General features: G+C 53.6%; 1 protein-coding gene across 2 annotated transcripts; it reads left to right on the top strand.

The window, feature by feature from the left end:
• Positions 1-6,709: 6,709 nt before the first annotated feature.
• On the top strand, positions 6,710-17,611 carry PRSS36 (serine protease 36). 2 transcript variants are annotated; one of them, XM_007990615.3, is made up of 15 exons: positions 6,710-7,103; positions 7,371-7,406; positions 7,604-7,639; positions 7,867-8,029; positions 8,414-8,694; positions 11,216-11,382; positions 13,034-13,280; positions 13,397-13,526; positions 13,877-14,133; positions 14,226-14,389; positions 14,910-15,147; positions 15,260-15,401; positions 16,086-16,351; positions 16,428-16,549; positions 17,119-17,611. In XM_007990615.3, exons 1-15 carry the CDS (start codon positions 7,067-7,069, stop codon positions 17,395-17,397), a joined length of 2,565 nt encoding a protein of 854 aa, XP_007988806.1. In that variant the 5' UTR covers positions 6,710-7,066; the 3' UTR covers positions 17,398-17,611. The 2 variants fall into 2 exon arrangements, with proteins under 2 accessions (XP_007988806.1, XP_007988814.1); XM_007990623.3 differs by lacking the exons at positions 15,260-15,401; positions 16,086-16,351.
• The last annotated feature ends 64 nt before the right edge of the window (positions 17,612-17,675 follow it).

Raw genomic sequence — 17,675 nt, 5'->3', positions numbered from 1 at the left:
TAATTGACCCTGGAATCCATGGAATCCATTTATTTGCAAAGTGTGTTTTGTCTCTTTTTATTTCTTTTTACTCATGTGGAATAGCCATATAGTTCTTTTTATCTTTCTTTCTTCTTCTTTTTTTTTTTTCTTGGAGACAGAGTCTCGCCCTGTCACCCAGGCTGGAGTGCAGTGGTGCAATCATAGCTCATTGCTGCCTCAACCTCCTGGACTTAAGTGAGCCTTCTACCTCAGCCTCCCGAGTAGCTGGGACTACAGGTGCATGACACCATGCCTGGCTAATTTTTATTTTATTTTATTTTAGGGACGGAGTTTCACTCTTGTTTTCCAGGCTGAAGTGTAATGGCACGATCTCAGCTCACTGCAACCTCTGCCTCCCGGGTTCAAGCGATTCTCCTGTCTCAGCCTCCCAGGTAGCTGGGATTATAATTATGCACCACCATGCCCAGTTCATTTAGTATTTTCTTTTTTAGTAGCGACAGGGTTTCACTGTGTTGGTCAGGCTGGTCTTGAACTCCCAACCTCAGGTGATATACCTACCTTGGCCTCCCAAAGTGCTGGGATTACAGGTGTAAACTTTTTTTTTTTTTTTTTTTTTTTTTTTTTTTTTTTTTTTTTTTGCTAGAGATGGGGTCTCATTATCCTATCCAAGCTAGTCTCAAACTCCTGGGCTCAAGAGATCCTCCCACCTCAGCTTCTCTAGCTAAGTTCATAGGAAGTCCTGATCTTAAGTGTACAGCTCAGTGAAACTCTGCATGTGTATATACCCGTGAAACAACCACTATTCTGATTCCTTTTTTTTTTTTTTTGAGATGGAATCTTGCTCTGTCACTCAGGCTGAAGTACAGTGATGCGATCTCTGCTCACTGCAACCTCCGCTTCCCAAGTTCAAGCAATTCTCCTGCTTCAGCCTCCCGAGTAGCTGGGATTACAGGCGTGTGCCACCACCACACCCAAATAATTTTTGTATTTTAGTAGAGACAGGGTTTCGCCATGTTGGCCAGGCTGGTCTTGAACTCCCGACCTCAAGTAATCTGCCTGCCTTGGCCTCCCAAAGTGCTGGGATTACAGGCATGAGCCACCGCGTCCGGCCACTATTCTGACTTCTACCACTGGGCATTAGTTATGCTGGTTCCTAAATTGCATATAATTGGAATCATGCAGTATGACACATATTTGTTGAAAAAAAATCTGTAAGATTCATCCATGTTGTTGTACATATCAGTAATTCATTCTTTTGTATTGCTGCACAGTATTTCATTGTATGATACGCCACAATTTATCAATCTTCCTGGGGCCGGACATTTACATTCTGGATCTTGGCTCTTGTGTCTAGACCTTCTATGAGTGCCATGCTCTGCATGTGCCTTATGGCATCCTCATTTCTCTTAGGTCTATACCTAGGATCTTGATTGTTGGGTCAAAATACAGGCATATGTTTAGCTTTCGTCTATTCTGCCAGTTATCTTTTTTTAATTCTTATTTTTAGGAATAGAGATGAGTTTTCACTATGTTTTCCAGGCTGGTCTCAAGCTCCTGAGCTCAAGTGATCCTCTTGCCTCAACCTCTCAAAGTGCTGGGATTACAAGGCATGAGCCACTGCACCTGGTCTTTTTTTTTTTTTTTTTTTTTTTTTTGAGACAGAGTCTCACTCTGTTGCCCAGACTGGAGTGCAGTGGTGTGATCTCAGCTGACTGCAACCTCCACCTCCCAGGTTCAAGCGATTCTCCTGCCTCAGCCTCCTGAGTAGCTGGGATTACAGGCGCACACCACCATGCCGGGCTAATTTTTTGTATTTTTAGTAGAGACGGGGTTTCACTATGTTGGCCAGGCTGGTCTCGAACTCCTGATCTCGTGATCCACCTGCCTCAACCTCCCAAAGTGCTGGGATTACAAGCGTGAGCCACCGCGCCCGGCCTAATTTTTGTATTTTTAGTACAGATGGGGTTTCACTGTGTTGGTCAGGCTGGTCTCGAACTCCTGATCTCAAGTGATCCACCCACCCTGGCCTCCCAAAGTGCTGGGATGGATTACAGATGTGAGCCACCATACCCGGCCCAGTGCCAGACTTCTAACCTTTAAAATTATAACAAAATAAGTTGGTATTGTTTTAATCCACTAAGTGTATGGGAATTTGTTACATCAGCAATGGAAAACTAATATACTAGTTCACCTATCATTTCCCCTTCCACTAGTGAGACCAGTAGAGAACTGCATATGTATCGCCTCTCTTACCCAGGGGCACCACCACATATCCTTATTTTATTAACTGTGGTTTGTTTATGGTGTCATAGGCTGAAATTAAGCAGCACTACAAAAATCAACCTTGGGCATGGTGACACATGCCTGGAGTCCCAGCTACTCAGGAGACTGACGTGGGAGGATCGATTGAGCCCAGGAGCTTGAGGCTGCAGTGAGCTTTGACCAGACCATTGCACTCCAGCCTGGGTGACACAGCAGAGCTGTCTAAATAAATAAATAATAAATAAATAAATAAATAAAATTGCCCTTAGCACCAGCTTGCATAGGGAAAAAAGAAGAAAAGAGAATTTTGTAGCCAGGCATGGCGGCTCATATCTGTAGTCTCAGCTACTAAAAAGGCTGAAGTAGAAGGATCACTTGAGCCCAGGAGCTCCAGGCTGCAGTGAGCTATGACCAGTGAGCACTCCAGCCTGGGCTACAGAGCAAGACTCCATCTCTAAAAAAAAAAAAAAAAGGCTAGGCATGCTGGCTCACACTTGTAATCTCAGCACTTTGGGAGGCCAAGGCACGCACATCACCTTAGGTCAGGAATTTGAGACCAGTCTGGCCAACATGGTGGAACCTCATCTTCACCAAAAATACAAAATTAGCAGGGCATGGTGGTGGGCTCCCATAATCCCAGCTACTTGGAAGGCTGAAGCAGGAGAATCACTTGAACCCCAGAGGCAGAGGTTGCAGTGAGCTGAGATTATGCCATTGCACTCCAACCTGGGCAAAAAGAGCGAAACTTCATCTAAAAAAAAAAAAAAGCTCATGAAACTATTTGCTGTTTTTGACATGATGTTGTTAAGAAAGATTTTATTATACCCAAGTAAAGAGACATGATCTCCCAATGTATGTTGCCCAGACTGGACTTGAACTCCTGGGCCCAAATGATCCCCTCACCTCAGCCTCCAGAGTAGCAGGGACTACAGGCATCACTGGCACATCTGGCTCCAAGGAGAAATTTATTTTCTGTCCTTGAACCTGGAAGAGAGAGACTCCTGCATGAGTTTCCCTCCTTACCTTGGCTGCTAGTTGCAATCAACGGCATCTTAGAGTGGTGAAACCATCAGAATCACCTGGGCAGCTTTTGCAAACTGCACTTGCTCCTCCAGAAATTCCAATCTGTCTCCCTACAGGAAAATGTTCTCCTTCCTCCCACAAGATCCATTGCTTTGGCAAGCCTCTGTGCTATTTTTTTAAATATTTATTTATTTATTTTTGAGACGGAGTTTTGCTCTTGTTTCCCAGGCTGGAGTATAATAGTGCAACCTCAGCTCACTGCAACCTCCGCCTCCTGGGTTCAAGTGATTCTCCTGCCTCAGCCTCCCAAGTGGCTGGGATTATAGGCACCCACCACCACGCCTGGCTAATTTTTTGTATTTTTAGTAGAGACGGGGTTTCACCATGTTGGTCAGGCTGGTCTCGAACTCCTGACCTGAGGTGATACACCTGCGTCGGCCTCCCAAAGTGCTAGGATTACAAGCGGGAGCCACCGTGCCTGGCTAACGTCTGTGCTATTTAAGAGCAAATCCTACTCCTCATGTCTGTTGGGTTGGGGAAAGAGTTAAGAATCATTATCTTGCCTGGGTGCAGTGGCTCATGCCTGTAATCCCAGCACTTTGGGAGGCCGAGGCAGGCAGATCATCTGAGGTCAGGAGTTCGAGACCAGCCTGACCAACATGGAGAAACCCCTGGGCAACCAGGACTACAGGTGCATACCGCTACACACAGGATCGTGTTATGCCACCCAGGTTGGTCTAGAACTCCTGGCCTCCAGCAATCCTCCCATGTTGGCCTCCCAAAGTGCTGGTACAGGCTTGGGCCACTGTACCTGGCCCAAAAATTTTATTTATTTATTTATTTATTTATTTATTTATTTATTTTGAGACAGAGTCTCGCTCTATCGCCCAGCCTGGAGTGCAGTGGTGCAATTTCAGCTCACTACAACCTCCGCCTCCTGGGTTCAAGCCATTCTCCTGTCTCAGCCTCCCGAGTAGCTGGGATTACAGGCACATGCCACCACGCCCGGCTAATTTTTTTGAGTAGAGATATAGGGTTTCACCAAGTTGGCCAGGCTGCTGGTCTTGAACTCCTGACCTCAGGATCTACCTGCCTCGGCCTCCCAAAGTGCTGGGATTACTGGCGTGAACCACCACTGCACCCAGCTCCAAAATGTTTATTAACTGCTAAATTGGAGCAAGCGATGTATCAGTGACGGTCTCCAGGGCATGCATGTTTTGCGTTAATGACACCTGCACTCTCTTCTTTCCTACCTTTGCCCATTACCTCATTTTTCTGAGTTTTTGTCAAATGATTGGTTCTTTATCCTTTGAAGGGCAAATAAATACTCAAGCAGCAAGTTAAACAAATGGCTGAGGAGGCTCTGATTGTTAAGAAGTCTGAAGTGAAGACTCAGTTTACCTCCATCATTTCCTGTGGACGGGTTAAGGCTAGCAGATTTATCAATTGAGTCCAGTCCGTTGTTGGGCGGCTGAATTTGCATTTTCCCTCTTCCTGCTCACTTCTCATTTTCCCTCACTCTTGCCACCCTGGATTGCACCTCCCAATTAAGCATAAGCATGCAGGCTTTGCCTAGGCCTGTTTTCTAGGGCAACTGGACTCATAGACCAATATTATTATTAGCTGGTATTATCGATAAGAAGATAGATATACATGTGTGGATATTCCCAGGTTGACCCTGCATTTCTACTGTCCACCCTGATTTGTTCCCCAGGAGTGACCTTTATGGACCATATAATGGGCTCCCTTGCACTCTGGCCTCTGGGAGGTTTCAGACAATGAGAGGAGCCAGTGGGTGATCAGAGGATGGGAGGATCCCAGCACTTTTGGAAGGCTGGGGCAGCAAGACCACTTGAGACAAGACTTTGAGACCAGCCTGGGCAACATAACAAGACCCCATCTCTATAAAAATAAAAAACATTAGCTGGGCATGGTGGTGCATGCCTGTAGTCCCAGCTTCTCAGGTGGCTGAGGCCAGAGGATCACTTAAGCCCAGGAATTCGAGGTTACAGTGATCTATAATCACAGCACTGCACTCCAGCGTGGGTGACAGAGTGAGACCGTGTCTCTAAAATTTTTTTAATTGATTTGATTAAAAATAGAGAGGATGAGAGGAGAGTGAGATGGGGATTTTTCTTTCCCAGCTCCCTCTCTGCTGGTAAAGGCTGCATTTCTCTACTGAAGGCCATGGCTCCTAACAGCTATCTGTTCCACAGCTGCAGCTCTTGCTGGATTCCAGTAACTGCCCTCTCTCTGCTTCTTCAGGCCAGCAGGTAGCAAGGGCTCTCCATTATTGCTGGCCCCAGGGTGTGTTACCATCCCTCTTTGGTTTCCTTTTTTGTTGTTGTTGAGACGGAATTTTGCTCTTGTCACCCAGGCTAGAGTGCAACAGCGCGATCTTGGCTCACTGCAACCTCCGCCTCCTGGGTTCAAGCAATTCTCCTGCCTCAGCCTCCCTAATAGCTGGGATTACAGGTGAGTTCTACCACACCCGGCTAATTTTTGTGTTTTTAGTATAGATGGGGCTTCGCCAAGTTAGCCAGGCAGGTCTTGAACTCCTGACCTCAGGTGCTCTGCCCGCCTCGGCCTCCCAAAGTGCTGAGATTACAGCCATGAGCCACCTGGCCTCTTTGGTTTACTTTGACCCTGACTACACCTCTATAGTTTCTTCCTTAAACTCTTTTCAACTCCTCTTTGAATAGTCATATGTTTCTTTCCTCTTTTTCTTCTTCTTTTTCTTATTTTTGTGGTGGTGGTTGTTGTTGTTCAGACAGGGCCACGCTTTGTCACCCAGGCTGGAGTGCAGTGGCACAATCATAGCTCACTACAACCTCGACCTCCCAGGCTCAGGTAATCCTCCCACCTCATCTTCCAAGTAGCTGGGATACAGGTGTGCACCACCAAGCCCTGCCGTTCACAATTTTTGTATTTTTTAGTTTTTTGTAGAGATGGGATCTTGCTATGTTGCCCACGCTGGTCTTGAACTCCTAGCCTCAAGTACTCCTCCCACCTCAGTCTCCCAGAGTGTTAGGATCACAGGAGTGAGCCACCGTGCTCGGTCAAGTCATATGTCCCTTAAATGGGCTCTTACTGATACACACCAAGAGGTTGGGTGACTTTCCCAAAGTCACACAGAGTAAGTGACAAGGCAGCTGAGAGCATTGTCACTGGAACACAGAGCAGGGTGGAGGCTTTTTCAACCTCACCAGCCTGCCCAGCCCCCTCCCAGGGTCCCTATGCCCTGCCCAACCTGCTGGAATCTGTGATCCTTCTGTTGGGATGGGATTGAATTCCCTAGGGCTCCTGTCCTGGACCTGGCCAGCAGCTCCAGTAACCAGAGCTGTGTGAGAAGAAAAGGCCAAGCCACTGGGGCAGCCGCACCCCAAACAGAGGTGAGGTCTCTGATGAGTCATGCCCGTGAGGGGCCACTTCCCCTGTCCTAAGGGCCACTCCTCATCAAGGACCCAGAATACTGTCCTCCTCTTTGACCTTTGCCTACGGTGTTTTTCATCCCTCCCTCTCCCACCCAACAGGTGTCCTGGAGCTAGGACACCTGTCCCCCACCCCCACCCTGGGCCTCCAGAGACGTGAGATGTGCTCAGGGCTCTGGGTGGGGCCTTCAGGCTCCCCAGCTTCCTCCTTCCAGCCCCAGATCCTCTCAGATTTCCAGAGATGGGCTCCAGCCAGGGAGGGTGGGGCTGCCCCTGGGACCATCAGGAGTCACGGGCTGCCTGGGCAGTGACAGAGCCCTGCAGGGAGCAGACCTTCACTTGGCTGTGCCTCCTCTGACTCTAACGCCATGGCCAGGCACCTGCTCCTCCCCGTTGTGATGCTTGGTAACCTCAGGGGACAGAAGTGGCTGCAAAGGGCCTGGGTCCTAGCACCTGGGGGACTGAAGAGCAGGATTCCTGGGTTCCGTGTGGGGAGGAGGACGTCAGAAGGAAGGAAGTGAGGCAGCAGAAGGCGACGGTGTATCAGAGGAGGGAGAGGGAGGCCTGGGTGCCCTGGGGAGACGGAGGCTAGGAGGCTAGGGGAGGGAGTCGGGGAGGGCATCTACTGAGTGCGAGTCACCAGCCTCTTCCTGCCTGCCTCTGTCTTTCCAGTCCTCAGTCCCATCCCAGGAGCCTTCCAGGACTCAGGTAAGGCAGCCGGACTGGCGGAAAGTCACGTGCAGAGGCAGAAAAGACCAGAGGACTGGCATGGGTGCTGGCAGGGGTTGCTGAATAGACAGGGAATTGGGAAGATAGGGTCGGGGGTTGGAGAGCAGGAAGTGGGGCTGGGCGGTGCAGGTCTGGAACTCACAAGTATCCTCTTCTCTTTACCCTCTGACTCCCAGCTCTCAGTCCCACCCAGGAAGAACCTGAAGATCTGGGTAAGGAAGAGGCCTTGGCACCCTCAGACCTTAAAGGAGGCTAAGGCTGGTCAGGCCATGAGGGAGGTGGAAAAGACCAGAAATGTAGACAAGCCTGGGTCCTCTATGTTCTTTGTTCAGAGGGGCAAACTGAAATGGGTGGAGGACGGGGCTTCGTGCTGAGTTACCTGGGCTTCTGGAGTGGGGAACCTGAGGTGGGCTTTGGCTTCCACGGCTCCCCGTTGCAGACTGCGGGCGCTTTGAGCCCTCGACCCGCATCGTGGGGGGCTCAGACGCGCAGCCGGGCACCTGGCCTTGGCAGGTGAGCCTGCACCATGGGGGTGGCCACATCTGCGGGGGCTCCCTCATCGCCCCCTCCTGGGTCCTCTCTGCTGCTCACTGTTTCATGACGTGAGTATTCGCCCTGGACCCAGCCCCTCTCCCCCAAAGGCCAGCCCCGCCCCCGCAGTTGATCCCCTCCTCCCGCCCCACTTCATAATTTGGAGCTGAGCTGTCCCCAAAGCGAGGTGCTCTTCAAGGCATCGTGGTTCTGAGTAGGGCAAGGCTGACATACTGGTCCCACCACTTCACTGAATATCCGAGTCTGAATCCCAGCTTTCCAATGACCCCCCACCACCACCTCAAGATCGGATTTGCCCTTCCCCTTTGAGGAGTATCAGCACCAAATCTGGATCGGATAGCACCTGCCCCTCTGGCTCTGAGACCCTTCCCCCCAAGAGGGTCTGCCCCCTCTATAGGGTCAACCTAACCTCCTACTGCCCCGGCCGAGCGCAGGAACGGGACGCTGGAGCCCGCGGCCGAGTGGTCAGTACTGCTGGGCGTGCACTCCCAGGACGGGCCCCTGGACGGCGCGCACACCCGCGCAGTGGCCGCCATCGTGGTGCCGGTCAACTACAGCCAAGTGGAGCTGGGAGCCGACCTGGCCCTGCTGCACCTGGCCTCACCCGCCAGCCTGGGCCCCGCCGTGCGGCCCGTCTGCCTGCCCCGCGCCTCACACCGCTTCGTGCACGGCACCGCCTGCTGGGCCACTGGCTGGGGAGACGTCCAGGAGGCAGGTGAATGGGACAGGACAAGAAAGGGGGCCTCGGGGAGGTGGGGCTTCAGGAGGTGAGGTTCCTGGGGCGGGGCCTCGGGAGGTGACGTTTCTAGGGCGGGGCTTCTGGAGGTGAGGTTCTTAGGGCGGGGCCTCGGAGGTGAGGTTCCTAGGGCGGGGTTTGGGGATGTGGGGCCACAGAGAGGAGCCTGGTGGGAGTCTTGGACGGTAGGTTTCTGTGGTCGGTAGATGAATCCCACACCAATCACCATGGAGCCTTCTCCCCACAAGGATTCTCAAACTAAGACCACGGAATCCCCACGGAAACTAAGACCACAGGCACCCCATTCCCTCACCTTTTTTTCCAGTTTTTTCTTTCCTGGATTTAGGCTCCGACTAGGGCTCCCATCCCAGCTCTACCATGTCAGACAAAGCGCTTGACCCAGTACATTTCCTCCTCTGTAACACGAGGAAAATAGCCATGCCCACTTCAAGAGGTGGTTGGGTGGATTAAATGAGAAAATCCATGTAAAGTTCATAGGACAGTGCCTGGCATAGCAATAACCAATGCACTTTAGATATTTCACCTCAGGTAATCTATAGTAAAGCAGTAAAGCACAAGGCTGGCCTATAATAGATGTTCAGTGAATGCCAATCTGTGCCTCCCTCCCGTCCGCCTTCCTCCCATCCCATCCACCCCGACTCATCTCTGTACTCCCCACCTCCTCTCTTCTCCCTACCCACCGTCATTCACTCAGTCATTCTTTCACTCAAGATATTTCTTGAGCACCTTCTACGTGCCAGGCACTGTGTTAGGCATTAGAGAGACACCAGTGAACATAAAAAGCCAAAATCCTGCCTTTTCAGAGTTTACATCCTAGCAGACAGACAAACAACAAGTTCAATAAATAAGCACACATTATGTTAGAAGGTGGGGGGGAATAGACCGAATCTCCATCCCCCTTATCCCCATCACCCAAGCTTTCCATGCTCCCAGGGTCCCCACAAATATCCCCATCGACCATGGTCAGACCTGTGCCCATCCTGGGGGCTTTGGGAAGGTGCTGCAGGGGGTGATGCCACAGCCTCTGCTTGTGGAGGTCCCATGAGGGCGGGAGGTGACAAGGAAGCGTCACTGTGAGCCCCAGGAAGTTTGTGTGAATGGGGCCAGGCCATCCTGACAATGGGCACCCAGAGAAGTAGATTTCTGCAGAGGTTTTCAAAGAAAGGGTGCATTGCAGGAAGACGGGGGAAGATGAAGGCCAGATAAGGACCCAGATAAGGCATGTTAGATGAAGAAGAGCCAGGATGCCAGGCTGGAGTGAGAAGGGGACAAGCACCTGGGCTGCAAAGGCTGCTGAGGGCCGACCATGAAGGCCTTAAGATCAGACTGAGGGCCAAAGCACTCACCAGCTCCAGGGATGCCCAGGACAATCCCCAACTTCCCTGGTGAGCCCCAAGTACAGCTTCAGCCATCACCTGACCTCAGATTCTTTTTTATTTATTTTTATTTTATTTAATTTTATTATTTATTTTTTTGAGACGGAGTTTCGCTCTTGTTGCCCAGGCTGGAGTGCAACGGCACGATCTAGGCTCACTGCAACCTCCACCTCCCAGCTTCAAGCACATTCTCCTGCTTCAATCTCCCAAGTAGTTGGGATTACAGGCACCCACCACCATGCCCGGCTAATATTTTGTATTTTTAGTAGAGACGGGGTTTCACCATGTTGGCCAGGCTGGTTTTGAACTCCTGACTTCAGGTGATCCACCTGCCTCAGCCTCCCAAAGTGCTGGGATTGCAGGCGTGAGCCACCATGCCTTTGACCTCAGATTCTGAGTGTGGTGGGGAAGGAGTTCTGTCTGTACTTCCCCCCACCTTTCTGGATCCTAAAAAGCAGGATGGGGCTGCAGCACCAGGTTTAGACAGTGGGATCCATTTATTTTTCTTGGTGAGATCAGAAATGAACTTGAGTAACCTTCCTCTTCATTGCTGAAGTGAAGAGTGGATCAGAAGACTGGGTCAGTTATCCAGGCCCAAAGCTATGCATCCTCAATGAGGGTAGTTGGTGAGAATGCCAAGAAGTCACAAATGAGAGGTTTTCATGAACTGGGAACTGACTGGGGGAGGGGAGTTGAGAGAGGAGACAGGGATGACACCCAGATTCCATGCTTGGCAACTCGAGACAGGATCATGTCAAGTCCATATGGCATCTTTGTGAAAAGATGTCTCTGGACCAATACAACTCCACATGAGAGCTCAGACTTAATGATTATAGTCCCTAAATTGCATCCTTTATTGCAGTGTACAACCTGCACAACCATGCATGGCAGCTCTCACTAGGAGCTTGATGGGACCATTCCTGAGATGAAGAAGTAGAAAGAATAGAGAGAAGCAGCAGGAGATGTGGTGAATGCGATGGGCTGAGAGGCCATGGGACATCTAGCTGATGTCCAAGAAGCAGCCACAGGGGGCAAACCTGAATCCTGGGAACTAGGGACACCATACCTGCCTCACAGCACCTGCTCTCTGGTTCTGCCCCCAGATCCTCTACCTCTCCCCTGGGTGCTACAGGAAGTGGAGCTAAGGCTGCTGGGTGAGGCCACCTGTCAGTGTCTCTACAGCCAGCCCGGTCCTTTCAACCTCACTCTCCAGATATTGCCAGGGATGCTGTGTGCTGGCTACCCAGAGGGCCGCAGGGACACCTGCCAGGTGAGGGAAGGCCCCTGCACCTGCCTGCCAGGGCCAGAGTCCTAACCGGTGACAAACAGATAAATGACATCTCTCCTAGCCTCATCTGCAAAAGGAGGACAAGATTGCCAAGCGATGGGGTTGACGTGTATTTTTTTGTTTGTGTATTTTGAGACAGAGCCTCACTTTGTCACCCAGGCTGGACTGTAGTGGCACAATCTCGGCTTACTGCAAGCTCCCCCTCCCCCCACCCCCACCACTCAAGCAACTCTCGTGCTTCAGCCTCCCAAGTAGCTGAGATTACAGGCATGCACCACCACAGCCTGATAATTTTGTATTCACTTGCGCCTGGCCAAGTGAATTAATTAATTTATTTATTTATTTATTTATTTATTTATTTATTGAGACGGAGTTTCGCTCTTGTTGCCCAGGGCAGAGTACAATGGCATGATCTCAGCTCACCACAACCTCTGCCTCCCAGGTTCAAGCGATTCTCCTGCTTCAGCCTGCCAAGTAGCTGGGATTATAGGCATGTGCCACCACGCCCAGCTAATTTTTAGCAGAGATGGTGCTTCTCTATGTTGGTCAGACTGGTCTCGAACTCCCAACCTCAGGTGATCTGCCTGCCTCAGCCTTCCAAAGTGCTGGGATTACAGGCGTGAGCCACCGCACCCGGCTATTTATTTATTTATTGAGACAGAGTTTTGCTCTTGTTGCCCAGGCTGGAGTGCAATGGCATGATCTTGGCTCACTGCAAACTGCACCTCCTGAGTTCAAGCAAATCTCCTGGCTCACCCTTCCAAGTAGCTGGGATTACAGGCATGAGCCACCATGTCCAGCCAAGGCCAAGTGAATTTAAAAACCAAAGACAGCATCGCCAGGAGCAGTGACTCATGCCTGTAATCCCAGCTAGTCAGAAAATTGAGGCAGGAGGATCACTTGAGCCCAGGAGTCTGAGACCAGCCTGAGCAACATAGTGATACCTCGTCTCAAAAAAGGAGAGGAACTGGCTTGGCACAGTGGCTCACACCTGTAATCCCAGCACTTTAGGAGGCCAAGGCAGGCGTATCACTTGAGCTCGGGAGTTTGAGACCAGCCTGGCCAACATGGAGAAAATCCATCTCTACTAAAAAGACAAAAATTAGCCGGCTGCGGTGGTGTACACCTATAGTCCCAGCTACTCGGGAGGCTGAGGCAGGAGAATCACTTGAACCCGGGAGGCAGAGGTTGCAGTGGGCCGAGATTGCACCACTGCACTCCAGCCTGGGAAACAGAGCATTTCCCAGGCTGTCTCAAAAAAGAAAAGAAAGAAAGAAAAAGAAAGGGAAGGAAAGAAGGAAGGAAGGGAGGGAGGGGGAGGGGAATTATTTGAGCTAGTAACTGGACAAGAATCACTTGGCTCTGATGACACCTGCAGGATTCTCTTTCGTGGTCTTGAATGCACTCCCCCGGTGCTCTTGGCTCTGGCTGCCATCAGCCTTCTGCTTACAGGGTTTTCTTTTGTTTAGAGCCCCAGGGAATGCAGAGGACAAGGCCTAGCCAAGGAGGGTTTCTAGAAGGGAGAAGGTGGTGTATCTTGGGCCAAAAGAAGGTGCAGGACCTTTTTGAGGAGGCCAGTATAAACGGGTGGGTCCCTGGGCTGACCCCTTGACATGCAGTCATCTGTCACTAGGGTGACTCTGGGGGGCCCCTGGTCTGTGAGGAAGGTGGCCGCTGGTTCCAGGCAGGAATCACCAGCTTTGGCTTCGGCTGTGGACGGAGAAACCGCCCTGGAGTTTTCACTGCCGTGGCTACCTATGAGGCATGGATACGGGAACAGGTGATGGGTTCAGAGCCTGGGCCTGCCTTTCCAACCCAGCCTCAGAAGCCCCAGTCAGATCCCCAGGAGCCCAGGGAGAACTGCACCATTGCCCTGCCTGGTGAGTGGGCGGCACCCCTGGATGTGAGTGGGACGTGGGAGAGTGAGTTGGGATGGAGACTGCTGGGAGTGATTGGGGTGCAGGAGGCCCACTGACCCAGGTTTCTCACCTCTCAGAGTGCGGGAAGGCCCCGCGGCCAGGGGCCTGGCCCTGGGAGGCCCAGGTGATGGTACCAGGATCCAGACCCTGCCATGGGGCACTAGTGTCTGAAAGCTGGGTCTTGGCACCTGCCAGCTGCTTTCTGCAGTGAGTGAAAATCTGCGTTTCAAGCCGATCTTTGCCCCTCCCTACGTCAGCCTGAGACACCATTTATTTGGCCCCAGCCCCTCCCCTGGGGGGTGTGGGGCGTGTGGGATCCCATTCGGAGGTGTAGGATCCAGCACAAAAAGAGGGGTCCTGGCCTGGCAGGGGTGGATAGAGGCATGGTAGAAGTTCAATCCCGGAGGCAGGGGTGTGAGTGAGCCGCTGGAATGGGGGGTAGCGTGGGGATCCCACCAGGATGCAGGATCCTCGCCAGGCGAGTCTAAGCCAGGGGTGCGAGGTTTCTAGCCACGTGTGCGGGATCCGGCCCACGTCCCTCGCCCCCTATCCCGCAGCCCGAGCAGCTCCGACAGCCCGCCCCGCGACCTCGACGCCTGGCGCGTGCTGCTACCCTCGCGCCCGCGCGCGGAGCGGGTGGCACGCCTGGTGCAGCACGAGAATGCCTCGTGGGAGGACGCCTCGGACCTGGCGCTGCTGCAGCTGCGCACGCCGGTGAACCTGAGCGCGGCTCCGCGGCCCGTGTGCCTGCCCCACCCGGAACACTACTTCCTGCCCGGAAGCCGCTGCCGCCTGGCCCGCTGGGGCCGCGGGGGTGAGCTGGGGCCCAGCGCTGGCCGGGGCGGCACCGGGCGGTGCAGGGGCCGTCTGGGCCGCAGCGCGGGCTCCCTGCCTTTTCCCTTCCAGAACCCGCGCTTGGCCCAGGCGCGCTGCTGGAGGCAGAGCTGTTAGGCGGCTGGTGGTGCCACTGCCTGTATGGCCGCCAGGGGGCGGCAGTGCCGCTGCCGGGAGACCCGCCGCACGCGCTCTGCCCTGCCTACCAGGAGGAGGAGGAGGCGGGCAGCTGCTGGGTAAGCGGCGGGGGCGGGGCCTGCGTGACGCATGTCCGAGAGGGCTCTAGGAAGAGGGCGGGGCCTGTGGAAGGCGAGTCCAAGTGGGCTCTAGGGAGAGGGCGGGACCTGCGGAAGGCGGGTCCGAGTGGGCTCTAGGGAGGGAGCGGGGCCTGGGGAAGGCGGGTCTGAGTGGGCTCTAGGGAGGGGCGGGACTTGCGGAACTGGGAATGGGGCGGAGCCGAAGTGGAGGCGGGGCCAGAACGAACTGGGGGCGGGGCCTGGCCCTGGAGAACTTTTGGGAAGGGGCTGAGGCGGGCTCTGAGCTGGTGCTATGGTTTCTCTCTATCCCTGGATTTAAGGAGAATCCTAAAGTGAGGGCTGAATTCTTACACAAATTAGTATTTGGAGTCTGATTTGGAGAATGTGGAACTTGATATTTCTGCAAATGGGAAAATCTGGAGTCCTGGAAAGCCCCAGGAGTTCTGATACTCTCTGCACACACGCAGAGGCAAGTAACACACGCACTTTGTTGCTGCAGAATGACTCGCGTTGGAGCCTTTTGTGCCAGGAGGAGGGGACCTGGTTTCTGGCTGGAATCAGAGACTTCCCCAGTGACTGTCTACGTCCCCGAGCCTTCTTCCCTGTGCAGACCCATGGCCCATGGATCAGCCATGTGACTCGGGGAGCCTACCTGGAGGACCAGCTAACCTGGGACTGGGGCCCTGATGGGGAGGAGACTGAGACACAGACTTGTCCCCCATACACACAGCATGGTGGTGAGCAGGACGCCTTTGGGCTCTAGGGGCTCCTGGGGGTGCATAGACCCGTGGCAGGGGCTCAGGGGTCAGCCATGGGGCCCCAACTGAGGTAGCCACCTCCTCTCCCTAGCCTGTGGCCTGCGGCCGGAGGCTGCTCCAGTGGGGGTCCTTTGGCCCTGGCTGGCAGAGGTGCATGTGGCTGGTGATCGAGTCTGCACTGGGATCCTTCTGGCCCCAGGCTGGGTCCTGGCAGCCACTCACTGTGTCCTCAGGTGGGTCTTACTCATCTCCTAGGCGAGAGGCGGGAAGGGAGAATGGAACAGAGCCAAAGACTTGTTGTTTGTTTGTTTGTTTAAAAAAATTAACAATGGGATCTTGCTGTGTTGCCCAGGCCGGCCTCAAGCAATCCTCCTGCCTTGGCCAATGTGCTAGGATTACAGGCATGAGCCACTGTGCCTGGCCCAGAGGACTCTTAAAATAGTGGAATAGTCTCCTTTAAGCATCTTACAGCCGGGCGCAATGGCTCATGCCTGTAATCTTAGCACTTTGGGAGGCTGAGGCGGGCGGATCACGAAGTCAGGAGTTCAAGACCAGCCTGGCCAACATGGTGAAACCCCTCTACTAAAAATACAAAAATTAGCCAGGGGTGGTGGCACCTGTAACGTTACCCAGCTACTTGGGAGGCTGAGGCAGGAGAATCGTTCGAACCCGGGAGGCAGAGGTTTCAGTGACCCAAGACTGCACCACTGCACTGCAGCCTGTGCGACAGAGCAAGACTCTGTCCAGGGTGGGGCGTGAGGGAAGAATCTTACAGCACTGGGAGATGTTTTGACCTGGAAGGGAGATTTGGAAGGAGGGATGATGAAGGAGTGAGTGGCATGACCCCAGAGAGTCATCCTTCCCACTTTGCCTGCAATGGGAGGAGCAGAAGGTTACATTGGGCCTTGTTCCAACAGGCCAGGCTCTACAACAGTGCCTTACATTGAAGTGTATCTGGGCCGGGCAGGGGCCAGCCCCCTCCCACAGGGCCACCAGGTATCCCGCTTGGTCATCAGCATCCGGCTGCCCCGGCACCTGGGACTCAGGCCCCCCCTGGCCCTCCTGGAGCTGAGCTCCCGGGTGGAGCCCTCCCCATCAGCCCTGCCCATCTGTCTCCACCCGGCGGGTATCCCTCCGGGGGCCAGCTGCTGGGTGTTGGGCTGGAAAGAACCCCAGGACCGAGGTGAGACTCCTGGGTTGCGGGAACAAGGAGTGGCTGGAGGCCAGAGCCCTGGAACAACTCTGTCTCCTCTCCCCAGTCCCTGTGGCTGCCGCTGTCTCCATCTTGACACCACGAATCTGCCACTGCCTCTATCAGGGAATCCTGCCCCCTGGAACCCTCTGTGTCCTGTATGCAGAGGGGCAGGAGAACAGATGTGAGGTAAAGGGGCCTGGGCATCCTGGAGTAGGCAGGAGAGAGGCAGTGTTGGACTGTGGTACCCTAGAGAGAGAGCAGGATTGGAATTTTTTTTTTTTTTTTTTTTTTTGAGACTGAGTCTCGCAGTGTCGTCCAGGCTGGAGTACAGTGGCATGATCTTGGCTCACTGCAGCCTCTACCTCCCAGGTTCGAGCAATTCTCCTGCTTCAGCCTCCCTAGTAGCTGGGATTGCAGGCATGCACCACCACGCCTGGTTAATTTTTGTATTTTTAGTAGAGATGGGGTTTCACCATGTTGGCCAGGCTGGACTCAAACTCCTGGCCTCAAATGACCCGCCCACCTTGGCCTCCCAAAGTGCTGAGATTACAGGTGTGAGCCACCGCACCCGGCCAGGACTGGAATTATTGGGTGTTTGGCCCCAAATGGGACCCTAGCTGGATCCCGGAGAGAAACTGGGGACCTGGATGTCTAGGGATGCAGACCAGAGTGCTTCGTGGCCAGACCCTGGGGAAAGGGGCAGGGGACCAAGAGGAAGGGCAGCAGACCCACGCGGCCTCGTTCCAACTCTGCAGATGACCTCAGCACCGCCTCTCCTATGCCAGACGACAGAAGGCTCCTGGGTCCTCGTGGGCATGGCTGTTCAAGGGAGCCGGGAGCTGTTTGCCGCCATTGGTCCTGAAGAGGCCTGGATCTCCCAGACAGTGGGAGAGGCCCACTTCCTGCCCTCCAGTGGCTCCCCACACTGGCCCACTGGAGGCAGCAACCTCTGTCCCCCAGAACTGGCCAAAGCCTCAGGATCCCCGCGTGCAGTCCACTTCCTGCTCCTGCTGACTCTCCTGATCCAGAGCTGAGGGGCTAGGGTCCCGGCGCCACTTCCCCCTTCTCCACCCTCTACTTCCCGCCCAGCGGGGCTGGAATGTGTCCCAGCCAGCTTGAACCTCAAGGGCCCCACCCACCTAGATTGCAGAGGCTCGGGCTAATTGGGCCTCAGTGCCCGGGCTATTTTGAACCTAGGAATCCTTGGGGGTGGCGGGAGGAGCGGGACAGTAAAGTTGTAAACACAGGCACCTGTGTGGCCTTGTGGAATTGCTGTGGGCAGGCTGAGGGGCTGGGCATCAAAGGCTAAGCG

The sequence above is a fragment of the Chlorocebus sabaeus genome, chromosome 5, assembly GCF_047675955.1.
Source record: "Chlorocebus sabaeus isolate Y175 chromosome 5, mChlSab1.0.hap1, whole genome shotgun sequence".
In the NCBI taxonomy this organism is placed as follows: domain Eukaryota; kingdom Metazoa; phylum Chordata; class Mammalia; order Primates; family Cercopithecidae; genus Chlorocebus; species Chlorocebus sabaeus.
This window is presented reverse-complemented; position numbering and strand designations above follow the sequence as displayed.

Coding starts and splice junctions, on each gene's coding strand:
- PRSS36 (XM_007990615.3), top strand. CDS start 7,067: ATGGCCAGGCACCTGCTCCTCCCCGTTGTGATGCTTG. Junction 8,695..11,215: donor GGGAGACGTCCAGGAGGCAG/GTGAATGGGACA, acceptor TTCTGCCCCCAG/ATCCTCTACCTCTCCCCTGG. Junction 16,550..17,118: donor GGCAGGAGAACAGATGTGAG/GTAAAGGGGCCT, acceptor CCAACTCTGCAG/ATGACCTCAGCACCGCCTCT.